Here is a 22172-nt window from a genome sequence, read left to right as displayed (position 1 = left end):
CAACATTGCGAAAGTCTCACACATGAACAAGGAAGGTATTCAACTACTGGTAGACGTTCCACCTCCACTTTGTAGCCAGTATGAGAGACCAGACAAAAAACAAGCCATACAAAGCCTTCTTGCTAGATTCAATCGCTGTCAGCCTCATGAAAACCAGTGTAGTTCTGGTGCAGATCAGGGAAGGCAGTCCGGATCTTGAGTACCACACGAGACGGAATAACCACACGGACCTCTTTCCCTAGGAAATGCCAACACCACCGTACAAATTGTCTATATGCCGTATAACGATTTCTTCTGAAATAATAAAATATCTTCTTTTGATAATATCCAGCAGCAAATATTTCAAGTATATTTAGGACAAGATCAGTTGCCAAATTTTATATGTTCATACATTTTTATGTATATTTACTTTTAAATAATAAATGGGGAATATGACCATGGACAAATATAATGCCCTGCCCCCGCTTGCATATGATATAAAGTTATAAAGGTACATAACTGAAAAACGGTAAAAGTGACGCTACCCAAATTTGTACTTGTTCTGAGTTTTTGCGATAACAAGTAAAAAAATATGGCATGATTGCCATTGAGACAAACTGTTTAAATACAAAATATCTGCAATGTAAATAAAGTAACCATGTATAAAAAGAGGAAGCGTTGCGTTTTCCAATGAGACCACATGGTACGCTTGCCATCAAAAGCACACTAGCCAAGACTTAACATAATAAATTTCAGCAATTATAGGTTATGCTTGCAGTACAGCCTTCAACACTGAGCATTGACTCACGATATGAAAACGTATTTTTTGTATGAAAATAGATTTAAAAAAAAAATCAAATACAAATTTCAATGTTGAAATACATGACTGAATTCCTTACTCATTTCCATGATCAGGGTGCTCTCCATATTGTTGTCTGTACTGGTAATAGGCAACTTTTAATACATGTATATCAAGGCACACTGGATGAAACCCTGGATGGTCTGTTATTCAAGCTGTGTCAGGGTTTTCGTTTTTTACGTCAACAATTTGTTAAACTTCCCAACAACAGACACACTCTCTAGCTGACAGCATAACTGCACAATGTCCACAATTACACCTTGAAGAAAGCAACAGATTTTTTTTTTATATTCTATTAGATATTTTAGGGCAAAATAAAAATATCCAAGATACAAAAACATGAACTTTATATTTTCAGTTTGATTGATTTATACATTATATTTGAACATTCAAAGAAAGATTCATTTGTTATGAAAAGAGTTGTAGATACATTTGGGTTCCCAATAATAAAGTAATGAGTTCTATTTATATGTTTGAAAGAAGAAACCACAAAAATATATTAAATGTTAGCTATTGCTTGTCTTCATGTGATAATGCTGTATGTTTGTGCTTTGATCAATGATTTGCACTCAGTAATAGTATGAGAGATGTCTGAGAGGGTGAATTGAAGTAGTTACATTGAATTTCTGTATTTGTTGTTATTAATATGCCTGTTTTGGGCCTTTTGATAAGTATAATAAACAGTAGACAGAAACTTGTTGAATGTTCAGTGATGTATCAGAAAAAGAATCAAACAGTAAAGCATGCACATATGAAGCTTGATTTTGAATTTCAGGTAGCCCCTAGTAGTTCCTGAGAAAAATGTGACAAAAAAAATCAATGAAATATGTTCATTTTTTATATTTTTGGAGTTTAAGTTTAATGTTAGGCGGCTGGCATAGGCACAGAACTGGTAGGTACCCCACTCCCTTTTCTTGCATTATTTTAGTTTATATTTATCCCTTTTACCCCGCTAACGCGTATGAGTGTATAATTATATTTATCATTAATCAATTACCAAGAATTGTCTGTCAATCTGTCTTCATCTTCTCCGTCTTCTGGTTCAGACTCGTCAGAATTTGAGTTGTATGGTTCAAACTGATACGGGTTAATCTGCGCCCCTGCCATGGCACCAGTAGCTTCTACTATCTCATCATCCGAACCTGAGCTCCCATCTTCCCCCATTTCGAATTCCAATGAACCACAGGACAGAGACAATTCATTAGATTCACTTTCAGAACTGTCGTGGTTATCGTATTGATGTTGATACAGATGCAGATGCCATTGTTGTTTATATTCTTTGTTCATAATGTGACGTCACGCATTTTGTCTTAGAAAACCGGAAGTTATTCAGACTGGCACTTGGGACTTATCGCAGACAGGTGCGATGGGAATGTTTGATGGGATATAACATGCTTATTACTTAACATTTTTCGATCGGGTGTTTTTCAATCGTTTTTTTATAAGTTCTTTAAATATTTCTTTTAAAAAAAAGAAAAATTACGTTCATATGGCACTTTAATGAGTTTGATTTTTTTAATTTTGCCATTTGATAAAGGACTTTCCGCTTTTAATTTTTCTTGGAGCTCGGTATTTTTGTTATTTTCTTTTTTTTTGTAAAAGGTTAGGACATTTGAGGCTTTGTTAAAACAGATATTTTTAAATCACCGGAGTTTGATGTAATTTTAAGAATAAACACTTCAAACTTTAGAATTCCACATTTTTCGTTACGTCTTAAATCATGTTTAATTGTAATCACAGAAAATTAGTCGAAAGTACTGTTACATGGTAAAAACAGTTATATTGTCAAATATAACCGCTATAGTTTAATTAGTTTTGAGTCAATCATCCAAATCAAATGCTTATGATTTAAAATTATCTCTACAAAGCTATTACATCAGACATCTGCCTTGTACTTTTAAATTTACTGAGTGAATACAATAAAATAGAATAGTTGTAAAACGTGTAAACAAATTTTCTATCCATTGTAACGACCGAAAACAAAAGAAGAAATCAGTGGTTTTGAATCAAGTCAGGATATTTAAGATTTGCAATATGAAAAATAACTACAAGAATAATTATCTGAGGCATCTTTTTATACAGTTATTTTTGGAGTTCCGTGTATTTTAATAGGGAATAATACTAACTTTGATATTATAAATATTTCAGGCCGTCTTAAACTAATTTTGATTTACAATCACAGAAATTTTATCAAAAATAATATGGTAAGATGGTAAAAACAGTAATATTTTAAAAAATAACTGCTATAGTTTAATAAGGTACGAGTCATTCTTCCAAATTAAATTTTAATGATTTAAAATTATTGCTACAAAGCTGTTACATTAGACATCTTCTTTGTACTTTCTAAATTTACTGAGATAAAAGCTTTGTCTTTATAGAAAGTTTAAAATAGCAGATAATTGATTATACAATCTATCGGTTTTCCCATCAGTCGATGATCTTTATTCCTATTAAAGTATACCTCAACTTTATTTGCAAATGAATGATTTTACAACACTTTATTAGTTTTGGATTTTGAAATATTTTTGCCTCGAGCATCAATGAAGAGACATTAATGGTCGAAATGCGCATTTGATGCAGAAATATTAGTACCGTTAATGTTCATGCTACCACTGGTTCGATAACTTTTTTGAGGATTGTTAGTCCCAGAGGGTACTTTGGTACTGGTATGAAAATACGGATATTGTGTTTTGAAAATTTGCTGTTTCAAAATTTTTGAAGTTATTTTAAATTCAAGAATATATCTCCCTGATTCGAAGCATTGATTCCTTGTCTGGTTTAAGCTATACTATTTGTGCTTTTGGGTTTATAATTCATTATTTTGAATTTTGAAAGTATTGGATTTTCAAATATTTTGGCGTCGAGCATCAGTGAAGAGATATTTATTGTCGAGATGCGCATTTGGTGCAGAAATATTGGTTCTGTTAATGTTAATGCTACCACTAATTCGATAACTTTGCTAGTGGACTGTTAGTCCCTAAGGGTACTGGCATGAAAATACGGATATTGTGGTATTAAAATTTGCTGTTTCTAAATTTTTGAAGTTATTTTGAATTCAGGAATATATCTCTCGAAATCAAAGCATTGATTCCTCGTCTGGTTTAAGCTATACTGTTTGTCCTTTTGGGTTTAAAATTCATTATTTTTAATTTTGAAAGTATTGGATTTTCATATATATTTGGCCATGGGCTCCAGTATTTGAAAACAGATCATATTGAAACGGGGATCGTCACTCAGCATGAAGTATTTGTTCACAGCGTTTGCAATATTGTTTTCAATACATAGTTTACTACCACATTGTACCATAAAGATACAAAAATGACCGACATAAAGGCTGAATTTAAATCCCTTGTACCACCATTTTCTACACAAGGAAATGCCTGTACCAAGTCACGAATACGACAGTTGTTTTCCATTCGTTTGATGTGTTTGAGCTTTTGATTTTGCCATTTGACAAAGGACTATCCGTTTTAAATTTTTTTTGGAGTTCGGTATGTTTGTTAATTTACTATTTTGGTGTAAGAGGTAAGAAAATTTGATGCTTTTTTGAAACAGATATTTTCAAATTATCGGAGTTTCATGTATTTTGAAAAATAAACAGTTCGAACTTCAGTATTCCACATGTTTAACTGTAATCTCAGAAAATTAGTCGAAAGAAATGTAACGTGGTAAAAAATGTAATATTGTCAAATATAACTGCTATAGTTTAATTAGTTATGAGTCAATCTTCCAAATTAAATGCTTATGATTTAAAATTATCGCTACAAAGCTATTACATCAGACATCTGCCTTGTACTTTTAAATTTACTGACTGAATGAAATATATGAGAATATTTGTAAAAAGTGTAAACAAATCTTTTATCTTTTGTAACTACTGGAGACGAAAAAGAAATCAGAGGTTTTGAATCAAGTCGGGATATTTAAGAATTGCAATATGAATGATAACTACAAAAAATTAATCTGAGGCATCTTTTTATACTGTTATTTTGGAGTCCCGTGTATTTTGAATAAGAAATAATTCTAATTTTGATATTATAAATTTTTCAGGCGTATTTATTTTGATCTACAATCACAGAAAATTAACCAAAAACAATATAATATGGTAAAGACAGTAATATTTCCAAATATAATTGTTATAGTTTGATAAGGTATGAGTCATTCTTCCAAATTAAATGTTAATGCTACCATTGGTTCGATAACTTTGCTGTAGGACTGTTAGTCCCCAAGGCTACTTTGGTAGTGGTATGATATTGTGCTACTAAAATTTGCTGTTTCAGAACGTTATTATTAAATTTTGAAAGTGTTGGATTTTCAAATATTTTGACCTCTTGTATTTGAAAACAGATCATATTGAAACGGGGATCTTCACTCAGATAGTGGAGTATTTGTTCACAGCGTTTGCAATATTGTTTTTAATAAATAGTTTACAATCAAAGATACAAAAATGACCCACAACAAGGCTGAATTTAAATCTTTTTGTAAGAGGTATGGATATTTGAGGCTTTTTAAAACAAATATTTTCAAATTATCGACGTCTCATGTAATTTGAATAAAGAATAATTTTTATTTTAATATTCTACATTTTTCATGACGTCTCAAATCATGTTTAACTATAATCATAGAAAATAAGCCGAAAACAATGTAACATGCTAAAAACAGTTATATTGTCAAATATAACTGCTATGGTTTAATCAAAATGAGTCAATCTTCCAAATCAAATGTTTATGATTTAAAAATCATCGCTACAAAGCTTTTACATCCTCCATCTTTCTTGTACTTTTAAATATACTATGAAAATGCTTTGTCTTTATAGAAGTGATAACATGGCAGATGAGTTAAAGTACATTTTATCGATTTTTTTATAAGTCGACGATCTGTATTCTATAAAAGTTTACAACACCTTTCCTTCTTTTACTACATACTCTTCATATCACGATGTTTGCGTTGGTCAGTGAAGATCAGTACATTTAGAAATGACCAACTCGACTGACAACAAATTACCAATCTAAACTTCAAAATGTAAATAACTGAATGAAATAAAATAGAATAGTCGTAAAAATTAGTTAACAAATCTTTTATTCATTGATAAGGAATGGAGACAAAAAGAAATCAGAGGTTTTGAATATATTCAGGATATTTAAGATTTGCAATATGAAAGATAACTAAAAAAAAACATTCATCTTAGGCTTCTTTTTATACAGTTACTTTTGGAGTGGCATGTATTTTGAATAAAAAGTAATTCTAACTTTGATATTTTACATTTTAATGACGTCTTTAACTTTTTTTTATCTGAAATCACAGAAAATTAATCAAAACAATATACCATGGTAAAGACATTAATATTTTAAAACATAACTACTATAATTTAAATAGTTTTGAGTCATTCTTCAAATTAAATGTTTATGATTTAACATCATCGCTGTAACATGTGTAAAGCTGTTACATCGGACATCTTCCTTGTACTTTTAAATTACCGAGTAAAAAGCTTTGTCGAAATAGAAAGTTTAAAATAGCAGATAATTGATTATACATTCTATCGGTTTTTCAATCAGTCTACGATCTTTATTTTTATTAAGGTATACATCAACTTTATCTATTTTATGAATGATTTACTACATATTCTTTATATCACAATTTCTGTGTTGGTCAGTGTAGATCTGTGAATCTAAACATGTCTAATTCGACTGGCAACAAATTACAAATATAAAGTTTAGACATTTATTCCGAGTAAATAAAATAAAATAAAGTAGTTGTCAAAACGTGTTAACAAACTTTTTATTCATTGTTAACGACTGGAGACAAAAAGTAATCTGAGGTTTTGAATCTATTCATGATATTGACGATTTGCAATTTGAAAGATAATTAAAAAAAATGTATCTTAGATATATTAAATCAAGGCCTACCGTTTGTAGAAGATATAACTTTGAATTAAATTAAGATGATAAAAGGGTATATTCTTGGTGAATACAATTATAAATCTTGTGTAATTTTTATCACATTACAAATCTTAGCTATCGGTTTCTTCTAGGGGTAGTTTTTTTTCCGTTTTCAGTGAAAATTTCTCCAAAATTTCTTGAAACAGGTTTCATATTTGTAGAAGAGTACTCTCTGTCATAAATTGCAGATAATAAAAGTTAAAAAAAATTATATATTCTGAGTAATAGAATATATTCAAAAATTAATTCCTTTTTAACGACTGGCAATCGAATGTTTAGGTTTCTTCTCAGGGTAATTTAATTTTGAAAATGAAGGTTTCCTGCTTAAAGCACATTTACACTTTTAAAATAATCGCTAAGGTTAAATTTGTTATGAATGATTTTTTTAAATTTCCTATGAATGAATAAAATTCATCAGTACAAAGCTGTCACATCAGATAACTTTTAGTACTTTTAAAGTAATCGAAAAACAGCTTTGTCCTTAAACAAAGGACAAAATAGCAACTTGTTATTTGACTACAGCAATTTCATCACGAGTCATGTGTGTGTCTGTGTGATCTTCATTCCGTTTAAGGGAATTATTATTTAAGCCTCATGGATCTAAATAGTGACCAAATATAATCAGTCATATATTAGGTTAATAGAAAGATAGAATGCATGTTATTGGTATTTCCGATTTGATAACGGTACATTCAGTTAATAGCCTAAAACAATCAAAATAAGTTCAATGTCCCCAGGGAAGATAGAAGTGCGAAGAAATAACTATAACTTGATATCTCGAAATGCTTCCTATAAAATTGAAAATTAGTGCTCACCATTTGAGAAAATCGCATTTCCTTCCGATGTCCGTTTTTTAATAAACAATTTTAGTATTTACATTAACAAAGATGCATTGGTATCAATGTCTCCATGCCTCCATGCCTCAAAATGAGACGTGGGTTCATATTAGTATGAATTAAATCAAAAAGGGATACCAAACACAAAGAAAATAATTTAGAGTTATAAACACTTTCATAAAAACCTTTCGATCTAAAACATTGTAAAATGATCCTATAACAAAGGTTTATTACAATTGATTAAAAACAAATTTAAAACTTTGGATAGTATTTTTCTTATCACGCTTGAGTAAAAGTATAAGTTGAATTGCACGAATTGTTTTAAAAATGTATTAGTTATATATAAGTACCAACCAGGCTACTTTTGGGAGAATGGAGTAGCACTTTGACCATGAAGGAAGTATCATAGTTGTTTCTAATGCATTCAAACATAGTTAAAGAATTGTATTGATTGTTTATGCTTATTATTCTACGTTTGGAAATTATTACAAAAAACAGCGAGGAAAGAAGAGTGGCAAATCACATTTTTTTTTCTGTCGTGTTCTCACTAACTATTGATTAGTTTCATTTTCGAAGACATTGTATCAAAAACTTTAAGCAATAAAATTACTATACACTGAGAGTTGTAGCTCTGGATTAAAATTAACATGCATATGGCTGCATATTTTTGTGATAAAAGAATGCATTGAAATATAAATGATACGTAAAGAAAAGACAATAATTTTACGAAGTGTGAAATGTTGGAATTCGTATTTTTAATAGTGTAAAAAAAAAACCCTTTTTTGATTGGTACGTTTATCTCCAGGTGTTTTTTATGTTTGCTATTTTTACGTTTGGAAGCTGTCTTATTTATGTTAACCCCATATCTTTTATGTTCATTCTTATTAAAATGAAGCCAGCATGCTACTGCTGCAAAGGAATATATATTGTTATTTAAGAAAGACAACGCAACAAAAAATTCATTCTCTGCAGGCCTAAGTCTCAATATGAGGAACCATGTTCGACGTTCATTATACATTTCCTTAAGGATAGCTGTTGAATAGAATTTTTAAAAACCTACCACTCCTTTTTAAGGGTCATTTTTATAATTATGATAATAATTGTTTTAATTTTATCAAAATTATTATAATTAATAATAATAATAATAATAATAATAATAATAATAATAATAATAATAATAATAATAATGAAATTTAATCAATATGAATTAAATTTATTTATTGAATTGATAAGTATAGCATTTATCTCCCTTTTTTAAGTTTTGATTGTTGCAAGCGACATATCAAACCGGTTGTATAATTTATATTTTTCTGTACATAAGCGATACGCAATTAGCTAATGCATTAAAAGGCGTGAATTTAAACAATAATAAAAGCAGTTGTTTCGGACATGTTGTTTCATTGTTTAACAAACGTTAGACGGAGTGGAATTGACAAAATAACCCAACACACCATACCACCAAAATTATTTGTTTGCTGCTGATATTTTTTATAGTTACAGATTTTGTATGCAGTCTTTACTAAATCGTCACGGCTTTGAATAATAATAGGTTTATACATGTTGACAGTTGACGGATGGTGCTGTGATCCAACATATATGAACTATCAATGTGTATGGCGGAATTTATCTTATTTAGGTGCTGGAAGCCCAGTTACCACTTCTTCAGTGCTGGTTGCCCTTTACTGAATTAAAGGAAAACATAATTTTATTGTCATTGAATGATCTATTCTTTGGCCTTTTGAAAATCTGATTGTTGTTACTAGTATGATGTTGTTGTAAAATTAAAGCCATGACAAATTCGTCAATTCTAAATTTGTGTTTTTTTTATTCATGAGACAAATAATTGATCACGACATATAAAACAAATTGTATGTCATAGGTATTACTTTATTCGATTCACCATTTACGTATAGTGTCAGTTTTGTATATTCGATATCATATACAATAATAATACAATTATATCCGAATATCATGCAAGTACCGACATTCTGGCTATTGACATGGTTATGACATGTATAACCATTTGAACTTACAGTCAATCAGAGTTTTCAACCCAGTGGTAATAATAACATTAATCGTAAGAGTTTAACAGCACCAGATGCATATTTTAGAAAGTTATGTCTCTTCAGTGAATATACAAGAGCTGTTGGTACTAAGTTGTGAATTATTGAATTACATGTTGCTCATATTGTGGCGGACATAGTGAAGGAGCGAGACAGTATGCGTCAAAAGAAATGCACGGAATATCCGTTATGAGAATACACAACCAGTCACAATATCACAATCAGGAATAGGAAACAATCAATAGAATAACAGATTAGATAACTATTCTATTGATCTGAGACCGTGAAAACCTGTCGCTAAAGTGTAGAGATAAGAAGCATCGTATCAGCTAACCAATTCGTGGTGGTGTCGTAAAAGATAATGCAGTGACGGTCTTTATAGATGAGAGAGTATGAACTTTGATTTCAATGTTCATAACATGTCTTAATAGCTTAACAGGAAACAAAAAGATCAGTGATACTGCTTTCAAAAATAATTGATTATTGGAGCATCGTTACATTTGTCTTTTAACATGTTTTTATAGAAGTATTGTCCGATAAGGTGTTATATAGACTCATAAATTTATCACGTTATCTTGGCTTGGGTCATTTTTGGTTACGTTTTGTCCTATTGTCCTCAACTGTTGTTTGGGTTAATTATTGGTGTTGTTTAAACAGGTTCACAGTTTCATGTCAGAAACATCATGGTACAGGTATATATCCGGAATATATAATTCAATGGTTTGTATTTGCACGTAAAATATAATTTAATGCGGACGTATTCATCTTCACGAAAAAATACTTACAGCGAAATACTAGAAAAATAAATGCACCGCGAGAAAATTACATATACATATGTTTACTAGGTAATTTAGTGTAAAAGACTACAAATGACGAAGGCTTAAGGTTTTTAATATTACTTTTAGAAAAACGTAAGTTACTCAAACAAAAGTTTGATAAAAACAGATATAAAAATAAGAAGATGTGGTATTGTTGCCATTAAGACAACTCTCCACTAGAGACCAAATGTCACAGAGGTTTACAACTATAGGTCACTGTACGGCCTTCAACAATGAGCAAACCCATACCGCATGGTCAGCTATAAAAGGTCCCGAAATGACAAATATAAAACAATATGCCTATTCTGATTCGATACAATTAATTGACGATGCATTGGTAAGTGGACTTCAGAAAATCCACATACTGTAGTATCAGATTTCAAAGATTACTTTATTTTAATTCAAGGTGAAGGTATGATTAGGTCACTTTTGCCTCCATAAATTCGAAAATTGAACGTATCATCAATCTACAAAATAAAACCGTTCAGATGTGCAAAGTGAGCTTTTATGTCAAGAATGTCAATTTTAACATGTTAATGACATCGCAGTGACATCACAACTGACTTTGCTAAACTGAAGTGTCCAGATAGTATCACACTATTCATTTAATTACCTTTAGAACCAACATAAGGGGAATCCCATTTGATTTTCTGGTCGAGCGGGACTGGGAGGATTTTTTGACTATTCATTTTCATCTGTTGCTACGCAAGGTTGCTTTTTTTTGTTTCGCGCGAAAATATATTTACACTTATGTACACAATTATTTCCTACATTTTGTGTTGCAGAATATTCATTTCCACCCTGTCTTATGCAAGAATATTTATTTTCAGTTCTAACCAGACCATGATATTTATTTTAAAGGTCCTCCTGTCCCTCCCCCGAAAATCAAACGGTCGTTCCCTAACGTTAAAAGGATTGAAAAATGTAACAATTTTTGAAATATCAGAGGTTACATAATAGCTCTTATCATGTCTTATCCTTACAATGAAACGATCTGAATAATAAATCGCCTCTACTGGTAATGGTTTTACGATGGACACTGTACAATAGAAATAAGATGTGGTATGAGTGCCGATGAGACAACTCTCCATCTAAATCACATTGTGTAAAAAGTAAACAATTATAGGTCAAAGTACGGCCTTCAACACGGAGCCTTAGCTCACACCGGACAGAAAGCTATAAAGCATACTTGCATAGTCGGGTTTTTTATCATCCCACTATTCGATGACCACATGTTATTGCCCAGTCACCACATGAACCAGTGAATACGGAATTACCATCCCAACTGGAGCGTCGGTTTCATCATCTTTGACGTCTTCATTCTTTAATAGATTCCTTTGTTATTTCAGAAAGTAAGAAGTAAGACGATACCAAATAGGAAAATGAAAAACCATCAGTTGAAGATAAACGTTTAAATAAAAATAAGGATATGTGGCATGATTGCCAATGAGACAACTATCCACCAAAGTTAAAATGAAGTGGATATAAGCTATTATAGTCAATCGTACGGCCTTCAACAATGAGAAAAGCCCATACCGTATGGTCGGCTATAAAAGGCCCCGACATGAAAAATATGAAACAATTCAATTGAGAAAACTAACGAACTAATTTATAACAAAACAATTTACGAAAAAACAAATATGACAGACATGAACCAACGACAACCACTGAGCTAAAGGCTCCTGAGTTGGGACAGGCACATAAAGAATGTGGCGGAGTTAAACATGTTAGTGAGCGCTCAAACCTCCCCTAACCTGGGACAGTGGTGTAACAGTACAACATACAAACAAACTATAAAAATCAGTTAAAAAAGGCTTCACTCATCAGATCGATACAAATACAAATACATCTAACAAAAACGCAGAGTGGACGTGGACGGGTACTCATACATCCCATAAACAAAAAGATACTACGTACAGATCTGAGAGTACTCGCAGTTACTGACAGCTAGTTCAAAACCAATAGCAACTAATGAAAAAAATCATGTATCTAAGACTAAAATATCAAACAGTTCACATCCAACATCCAAAGGATTTAGTGTAAAGACGTCATTAACAGTCAGAGAAAAACACGACCTTATGCAATGTCAAACTATAAGTATCGACAGATTGTAGTACCGTGAAAGTACATGTGAGTTATATTTAGTATGGTTTTAATTTACTGATGACAAAATCAATATTTATACCAATGAAAACAATATTCAAAGATTTAATTACTGTGTTGAAAGGGTAACCTTTTTGAATAACATTATTTAAAGGATTGATAAGTTTACCCGGATCGTATCTAAATTTGCGGGCTCGGTTTACAACATCACCGTAAAATTTAGGATGTGCATTGTACTAAAGCATGACCAAAGAGTAAAGAAGAAAAATAAAAGTAAACACCAAATTACCCTTAAAACACTCACAAACTAAATGTAACGACACGAACCGAAAGAGTAGTCTTTTCCTGCTCTGATCTATTATTTAGTTGATTTATAGATGTTCAACTTGTCTGAGTGTTTCATCATCAAAGTTAGTTTATAGTTGATCATAAGTTGATACTCAAATGAAAATATAGTTATTATTTCTTGTATAACAACAATGTTCTTATACATTTGATAGTTTCATTTTGATAGTTCAATAATCTCCATTTCACACTCTATCTAGCTAAAGGATTATAATGAACAAGGGTTTATCAACAATTCATTTAACCTACATAAGAATTATCTCATTATATGATGTCCTTATTGTATAATTTGTGTTATCAAAATTTGTCATATATACTCAAAACTTAACTAACCATCCTTGTTCTGGTTAGAAGATTAGTATTGTAACTGATGAGGCTATTTCAAACAGTAGACACAATCATCACAAACGGTAAAAACAACAATTCTTAAAAGGGAAATAACCAATTGTCAATTGCATTATGATTCAAATTTATCGTGTAATCGGTCGGGTTATCACGTTTTAAATTGCCACCAGCTATCGTCTATATATTCTATCATGTATATGTATTTGGGTTCCAGTGTCATAAGTGAATTTATAACATTAATGTGTAAGATCCTATAAGAAATAAATATGTTAAAGTTATATAATCGAAATCCATTTTGCTTGAATTTTGGCTTGATGACATCCACAAGTGCAATAAAAAGTCAACAAAATTTCGGTGATTGCATCGTTCAACAGTACTGTATAAACTATGAAACGGAAAAATTGAAAACAATCAGAAAATTAGATATCGAGACATAATAAATTTTATTTACAGTCTTTTGGACCCCCAGATCGACCTAAAAACGTCATGGACGAAGATGAAGAGGTCAGTGCATCAAATGTCAGTTAAAAGGGATAGTATATATAGATGTGTGACATACATTTGAGTCTTTTAAACAACCTAATACCAGAGGAAAGAGGCACTGTCTACACGCTTAACTGTATAAAGCGGAAATAATTTACGTACGTTATTTTGCTATATAAAACACAGTAGATGTGATAAATGATTCTTTTATAAATCAAGTATACAACTGTCACAATTGAGTTAAATCTCGCTGATCGAATCTTTAATTACAAATCCTAGTTACACATGATAAAAAAGCGGATACGAACAAAGAGAGGCAACTCTTATCCTCCTGATTTTTCCTTGTACATCCCTTACATTATAAAAACAATAAATGTTTAGATAATTTCACCTTTATTTTCACATTATTAATCACAACTGATATATTGAAAATATCTCAGAAAATTTAAACCTCAGATAAGATGAGGAATAATATGATTTTGAAATGTATTTTCATAATTTTTTGTACATAAACGACAGTGCTTCATAAGCATCTCAAGGCTGGTTGGTATTAATACATGAATGTTTATTGACTATATACATATGTTTAAAATTGTAATTTATTATATTTCATGTACAAGTACCAAGTTGTACTTTAAATAAATATATCTATCTATAAAACATAAGAACAATTTTTATACAATATTCACAAAATAATGAACCCCTGCATGCCTCTTATTTAATTCCACCAACTCTAAAGCATAACTGTCTATCCATTCAAATGACGTATCAATTGTATTCTGCAGATTCCCTTAGACTACTGAGACATAAATACCATCAAATGCACATCTATTGAATACACATAATACTTCAACATCAGTAATGATGATATAATTGATCAATTAACTTGAAATGAACTTAAAGAAATCGTACACCAATAGCCAAAGATATGTACCGATGTAATATAAGTGTTACATCGCTAATTGAATATTCCTCTTAACCAACTTTCATGTTCTGCTTCCTCAAATATACAGCATTAATGGTTTTCATCGCAATTAAGGTTGTTATTTGTTTCAAGGATATAATATATCTTGTTGTAAACTACAAATAAAAGGTATTTAAGAGCCCATCTTAACGTTCTTTTCATGATACTTTAATCCACAGGATTTCTCATGATCTTTATGATGTTGGATATATATATATATATATAAAAAGGAGATGTGGTATGATTGCCAATGAGACAACTATCCACCAAAGTTCAAATGAAGTGGGTGTTAGCAGTTATATGCAACCGTGTAGGCATATTAATGTGTTCTGTCTTCTTTGAATTTAAAATGTGACCATAATATAGATCTATGTAATTGAAATGTCAATACCTGGACCCAAACAATTGGTTTAGTGTTCCTTAGTTGTAATAAATCTTTTTCATAAAGCTGTGCTTTTTGAGTTCTTAATTAGATAGGTCTTTACTACATTTCCCTCTTTCATGAATACAAAGATCTGGTTTTTTAAGTTTGAGTGTACCTGTAGAAACCTTAAAGCAAACAGGATAGCACATTCTAATTTTTACTGTGGGTTCGAGTAGGAGTAAAACTACAAGTTATTCAGGTTAGCTATAGGAGTGATCTCAAAATAATTTATAAGCTTATTTATTTTACCGTGTTCAATCTTTGCGTGGTGATAGGACAAAACCATTTATCAAATTTCTATTTATTGAAGGGTAGATAGGGCCTATGTTTACGCTCGCTAACAGAAAAGTTCAATATTTTAAAACTTTCAAAACTAAAATTGTTTTGCCCTTCTTATTTTTAAAGCGAATTGGATAATGATATAGATCGTTCAGGTTTTTTTTTAATTCATTTGTTTGTTTTGGGGCTATTTGTTTCCACCACTGTGTATGGTCTTGGATGATGGGATAAACATTTTCAATTGAATAATTGCTAATTGTATCAACCTTTTTTGGTTAGAATTGCCTAATTTATCTGCGAATAAGTTTGAATATCCAATCAGCATACATTTGATTCCTTAACTTTTTTAAATAATTCAACCCTCATTCATATCAAATAAGTGTTGCAACTGGTTTTTTTTCCTGATTTTAGAAGTGTACAAAAATAATTCTAACAGAAAACCATACAAGGCATCTTTGTTTTAAATTCAACAACATACTGCAATACCTCTTCCTTTTTTTTTTGAATAGATAATTCTGCTAGATGATTAGTATTCCAGCTTTTCAGTTCACAGTAGCCCTTTTGAATTTTTTATTATCAAATTAATTGAGTGTCCTATGTTAGAATTCCTTCAAATAATTTCGGAAAGTAAGACTAAAGTTGAGCAGCAAATGATACAATAGAAATAGAAAGGACAGAAAGAATCAAAACGACGGGGCGAAGTAGTGTGTGGGGGGAACATGGAAAGTAAATATCAATGAATGTGACAATAACAAACACTTTATTTGAGATTATACACACAAAGAAAACATTGTTTTATGTTTGGAACTAGCATTAAGTTTTCTGCATGATTGTTTGACTTTTCGTATTTCTTTCTTTCAAAAAACAAGAATCACTTTACACAAATGCACAATATACAAAACTCATGCTGGAAAGGAGATGCCGGATCGTTTTACGTGCATATGATTTAAATTTTAAGAAATTTCATTGTTTTTCTTTTTTGATTATTAAAACAAATTAATAAGTCTTTTTGTTTTTCATTTTTTTTTGTTTTTCGTATATGCTAATCGACATCATTGAACCAAAAACAATCTTCTCACTTTCAAATGAATCTTAATCAACCCCAAGGCTTTTAAACAATTTGGGAACCTGTTTGTAAGCAATAAGGGACCTGTTTTGTAACACATCGTTCATATCTTTCATGGTTATTGCGAACAAATTGTATAAATGGTTTATATTTTCTTTTGTTTCGGGGGTTTTCTTTTTTTGTAGATTCAAGATTTGCAGGAGCATCATTGATGATATATTGATATAGGCAGGAACATCATGAATATTATCTGCACTTCGGTCGTAGCATTATCTGTGAAAATACGCAGCTTTTGCTATAGCATCGTCTGCATTAAAATTTCAATGGTCTGGCCCATTATCCATTTTTAAGATCAAGTTCCTCAGCTGCTTGTACTGGAGTAGGTTGTTCCTGATCCTTGCCAACAGAGAGAGATTTGACCATCCATAAACCAGACAGCTGATAACCAGAAAGCCGGAACACTTGCAGAGAAAGTACAGGCTCATTACAAAATACCAAGTCTCCGTTGAACATGTATTTGGTGAATTGAAATGGTATAAAGTCATGGAAACTCTTTGGAGTAATCCTCGTCACAAACCATAGTTGAAGTTTGTGGTATTTTTGTCAATCGCCGAAAACAACTTTCCAATTAAAACTATGATATTCAAAGTACATTGCTTACAATAGTTTTGTTATTTTTAGATCGCCTCTGTCATTTAAAAATATCTTATATTGACTCGTGTTCGGACTCGAGTTGGAGTCATACACATATTGTAAATCTCTACTAAGGACACTGTATGATTTGTTTAATGAAATAAATACATTTACGGATACACTATCTGAATTAACATCATGGTAGAAATTTAATAAGACATTTTCTTGGTTGATCTTTGATCCCAAAACAATTGCATGAATCTTACTAACATAAAACATTTCTTCTACCAATATTCTAATGTACAGTCAAACTTGTTCAAGAGACCACCTTTATTCTAAGACCCTTAATTTATGTTCCTCCGTAGTGCGTTTCATGTAGATTGAACATGTATTAAAACAACAACTATAATGTGAGACCACGTGTTTGCTCTGCCTTAAGTGGTTCCTTATAACAGGTTTCAGCTAGCTCCCCTATTTTTTTTTTAAATAAGGTAATCTCGAAGACACTTAACCATGTTAACCTCGACCTACCTTTTCATGTGGAAACATTTGAGCACGATTAATTTGATGAGACATGCCTAGACTTGTGTTTTTTTTTATTTCTGTTATTGTATTCACTTTTTAAAAAATCTTAGTATTCGCGTTGATGTATATTTTCTGTATGTAGACCACCTTTCATGCGTATGCCAGGATTAAGACATGCGACTGTAGTACATGTCTCGAAAGTACGGAAAATAAGAATAAAAAAGAAATGTCCATAATAAATAAGATATGTGCTACCACCTTTTCATACGTTTAGTTCAAAATATGGATTTGAAATATAAACAAATTCAAGATGTTTTGTGTATTGATATTATTTATTAAGCTCAGTAATTGAATCCGATGAATTAAATCAAGAATGATGCAACATTACACTATAGCTCATATAATAATAAGTCTTTATTCTATACACATATATAATGTATATACAAACAAACATAACTTAGAGTCCCCTGTCTTCAGATTTAAAGACTGTTTTTTTATTAGTATTTAAACATAACTAACTACTCGAATAGTAATTTTGATAAATTGTTCAAGTTAATCTGACGACTTCCTCTGCTTTCCGATAAAGGATGTTCGCTACTCTTTTTCAAAATAACAAGCTTTTCAAAAGACTGTTATAAGTTGATAGTATATAAATAAAGAAACTAAAAAAGCAGAAAAAAATTAAAAGTCAGTGTGCTTGTTTTCGAGATATAAGCCATTGAAAATTTGGCAGGAAATAATTCTCTCTAGATTTTTCATACATTTTACATCGGCACCTTTTTTCTTTCAAAAACGACGAAAAAAAACAATGATTTTATAAGATTTTCAAAGATGACATTTTCAACTATATGTAATTGAACTATGGAGAGAAAAGTAGGGGTTAGTGGGCAAAATTTTTAATGGCACTACATGGATGAAACCAGAGGATTCCGAATAGCTGACAAAAATTCAAAAACAAGAGGAGCGAACATCCTTAATATGATTAGGTCATCAGCAAAAGACTTGTTTCAGAATTAAATATTCGTCGGGTTTCTTAGTCTTGATTGAATAAATTACATGATACTGTCGCCTTGTTTCACTCCTCTGTCAATGAAAGTACAAATTTAATGTTTATTATTATTATACATGTTATATGCAATCATTTTTCATTATGAATGCACTTTTTTGTACATTTCATACATATGTTTTCCTATACCAATCTAAGCTAATATAAGATGCGTCGGATAAAAATCGACCTTATGCAAATGAATATCAATACATCTGTGAAACTATTACGGTTTGAAATAATCTCTACGCAAAGTCTGTAACTGTAACTGTTTGAAAATTGAGTTTATATAAAACCCCTTTAAAACTGACAAAAAGATCATCTTTTATTTCGTATTCGAACATGTCGAATGTTCCAAAATCAATCAAAGTCTTATAAATGTACACGTATACGTGCACTTGCATAAGGTCTATTTCTATCCGACGCAGTTAAATATAGCATTCCAATACTCCAAAGTGAGGCAAAAGCAATATTAAGATCTACAAAACATGTATGATTTAGTTTTTAATTTTAATTAATATTTAATATCTGCCTTTCCATGATTAGCTTAAAATTCAAACTGAAACTTATTTAATTAATTTTCCATAGTTTTACTAATGTTTTTAGATACATGTATACTACTTTAAAACTATGAATACATAGTAAATAAAGGAAACTCCTCTGTAATTGCTTTGATTACATTTGTCACCTGATGTATGTACTTTCGAAATATATGTTGGATACCATGAAGTTGTTAAACGTTTAAAGTTCAGCCACAAAATGTTTGTTATATTATTATACTTCATGTCAAAATGCCAGATTTTGATTGGTTAATACGCTTGCTCAATTGTGCGCTTTAATAAATACGGATGATTTTTATGTATAAGACGACATAGCTTATTCCTTTGCATTTGAAATTTAACGACAGAACATTCAGTATAATAAATCAAATAACACATATCTGAGAGGGTGATAGAGCAGATTGTTATCCCTCGAAAAGACATTGTCAACCTTGGCTTCGCCTCAGTTGACAATGCTTTCTCGAGGTAACAATCTGCTCTATCACCCTCTCAGCTATGTGTTATTTATATAGTAAACTGTTAAGAGGATTTTGTCTTAATTTTCTTGCAGCCATTTTAAGATCTGTTCACACTGTTCAGTATTTAATATATACATGCACACATCAACATCACACTGAATTGTCTGACATGCTACTATTCAGTACTACATTGAGTGGAAGTGAAATGTGTAAACGGTATGGAATTGATTGCAGTAGATAGTCTGAAAAATTTGCTTAAAGTCTGAACATCACTAAATAGTTTGTATACTATTTTTGTTTTCTTCTAAAAATCATATGAACATAATACAAAAGAATATTATAATTCTAAATCAAATGCAATTTGAAATGTTAATTGCGCAATATTTACAGAAAATTGCATTTCTTAGAAAATCCTTAAAAAATGATAAAATTGCGCTAAAAGCAAAATATTTCTTTGGTATCAATATTGATATGTCCTAAATTAAATACATTTATCTTTAACAGGTAAGAGGATTTTTTTCGTCATTTTAAACTGCAATTGATATCATAATGGTCAGGAATAAGCTTCTAACGAAGCTATTGCAGTTGCCCTAAATACAACCATCAGCAATTAGGGGTCATTTGCTTTCTATTGTTCAGATAACACATGGATTGTTGTCAATATCAGTAGAAAATAATTTACCATATTTAGAAAAAGGGGTAATAAAAGTGCTAAAGGAATTTACAAGGTATATACAGTAAGAACATGTTTTTTTTATGTCGAAAGTAGAAGACATGTTTAGAAATTTATTCTCGTTCAAAATTCGAATGAATACTGTTTGCACCACGTGCTTTACAATCACAAGTTCGACTATTTTGTTATGTTAGCACAAGGAAACCAAGAGTCCCAAGTGGTGAAATTGAAATCATCAATCGTTCATTTTACGGACACCATCACGAGTTGGTTGACCGTTATGGAATATCTGTTTAACAGATGACGACGAGTATGTCACCTTTTCCCCAAATGTGGCATACTGAAATAGGCTTATCATGAGTACCATGACGGGTTTCAAATGTGGAGCAATATTTGCTTACCCTTACGGAGCACATGAGATCGTCTCCAGGTTTTTGGTGGGGGTTCGTGTTGCTCAGTATTTAGTTTTCTATGTTGTCTTTTGTGTAATGTTGTTTGTCTGCTGGTATTTTTCTTTTTTAGCCATAATGTGTCAGTTTCTTTTCGACTTATACGTTTGAATGTCCCTTTGGTATCTTTCGTGTCTCTTTTACTACACAATATATTAATAAGTTGTTTTATCAAACATGACTGACAATCTATATTGTGGAAGAATGATTATCCTTCCTAAGCAATCACCACCGCTTAAGATAGTGTTTTTACATTTTGGTAAAGTCATTCAGGACTGTTGTTTGTCTGTCCTACTTTTATGGCTTTTGTCATGTTGTTATATGCGTGTTTTTATTGGAAATGTAGGAATCAACTTGTCCCTATGCCCATTTGTTTTGCTTTTTTTCAATTCATATGTCCATCCATTAGTCTAAAAAAGACTTTGTAATGAACAATACTCATCTTACATCGCTTGTTAATTTTAGTAAGTTCAATGTTTTAAAGTGAACATATGGAGATTGTACATGAATGGATTTTTTTTTAGGATTAACACATTAAAATGGAGTTAATTATCAAGCAATCAAATCCACCATTACAGTCATACTTTTAAGTTATCTTATTTTTAACGCTTGTGTATCTCACATTTAAACATACCATTCTGTACGGGTTTTGTATGTTAACTAATACCAGACACATATAGCAGTTGTGAGATCTTCGCACCATTAGAAAAAAAAAAACTAACAGATTGCAACATGCAAAGCATTGGAATGTAAAAAAAACGATGTTACTTATTCATGTTTTTTTTTGGAAAAGACATTACTTCAAACCAACGAATATTGGCAACCAATTGATATACGCGACGTTTGTGATTAGAAAAAAAACGCGAATAAAATTGACCTAGTTCTTCTCTAGTATGAAAATAAAGTGTAAAAATCGCCAAAATATCGATGCCAGGTCAACGACAGAGGGCTTAACGCAGCATATGAAAAATTTTACAAAACGTTGTGGTGATGATTGGTTGAATTATTGGTGTGACATCTACATAGTATTTTTTTTTTCTTTATAGATATTTATTCTACATGTAATAAATAAACTTTTAGGGAGTCTAATTGTAACTATAATCATTGCGAATTGCTAGAATGTTCAAATCAAAAGATATAGACTATAAGTTGATGTGAATATACTCCTCATCGATACCAGCCTTAAAATATTGGACATCAGAAGCGGTTCTAACAAATTCTCATTAGTTACGCTCGAATCAAAAAAGTTAAAAGTGCTAAATAAAGCACGAAGTTAAATAGCATTGAGGACCCAAAATTCCAAAAGGTTTTAATAATTTATAGCAACAT

At 31.0% G+C, this 22172-nt stretch overlaps 1 protein-coding gene across 1 annotated transcript; it reads right to left on the bottom strand.

Moving 5' to 3' along the window:
- Positions 1 to 128: 128 nt before the first annotated feature.
- LOC127712835 (uncharacterized) lies at positions 129 to 988 on the bottom strand (the record flags this gene model as incomplete). Its single annotated transcript, XM_052219442.1, has 2 exons — positions 129 to 294; positions 879 to 988. Coding segments are annotated over 2 exons (276 nt in total), but the record flags the coding sequence as incomplete, so codon positions are not given.
- Between the last annotated feature and the right edge of the window lie 21184 nt (positions 989 to 22172).

The sequence above is a fragment of the Mytilus californianus genome, unplaced genomic scaffold (assembly GCF_021869535.1).
Source record: "Mytilus californianus isolate M0D057914Y unplaced genomic scaffold, xbMytCali1.0.p SCAF_8, whole genome shotgun sequence".
Taxonomy (NCBI): Eukaryota; Metazoa; Mollusca; class Bivalvia; order Mytilida; family Mytilidae; genus Mytilus; species Mytilus californianus.
This window is presented reverse-complemented; position numbering and strand designations above follow the sequence as displayed.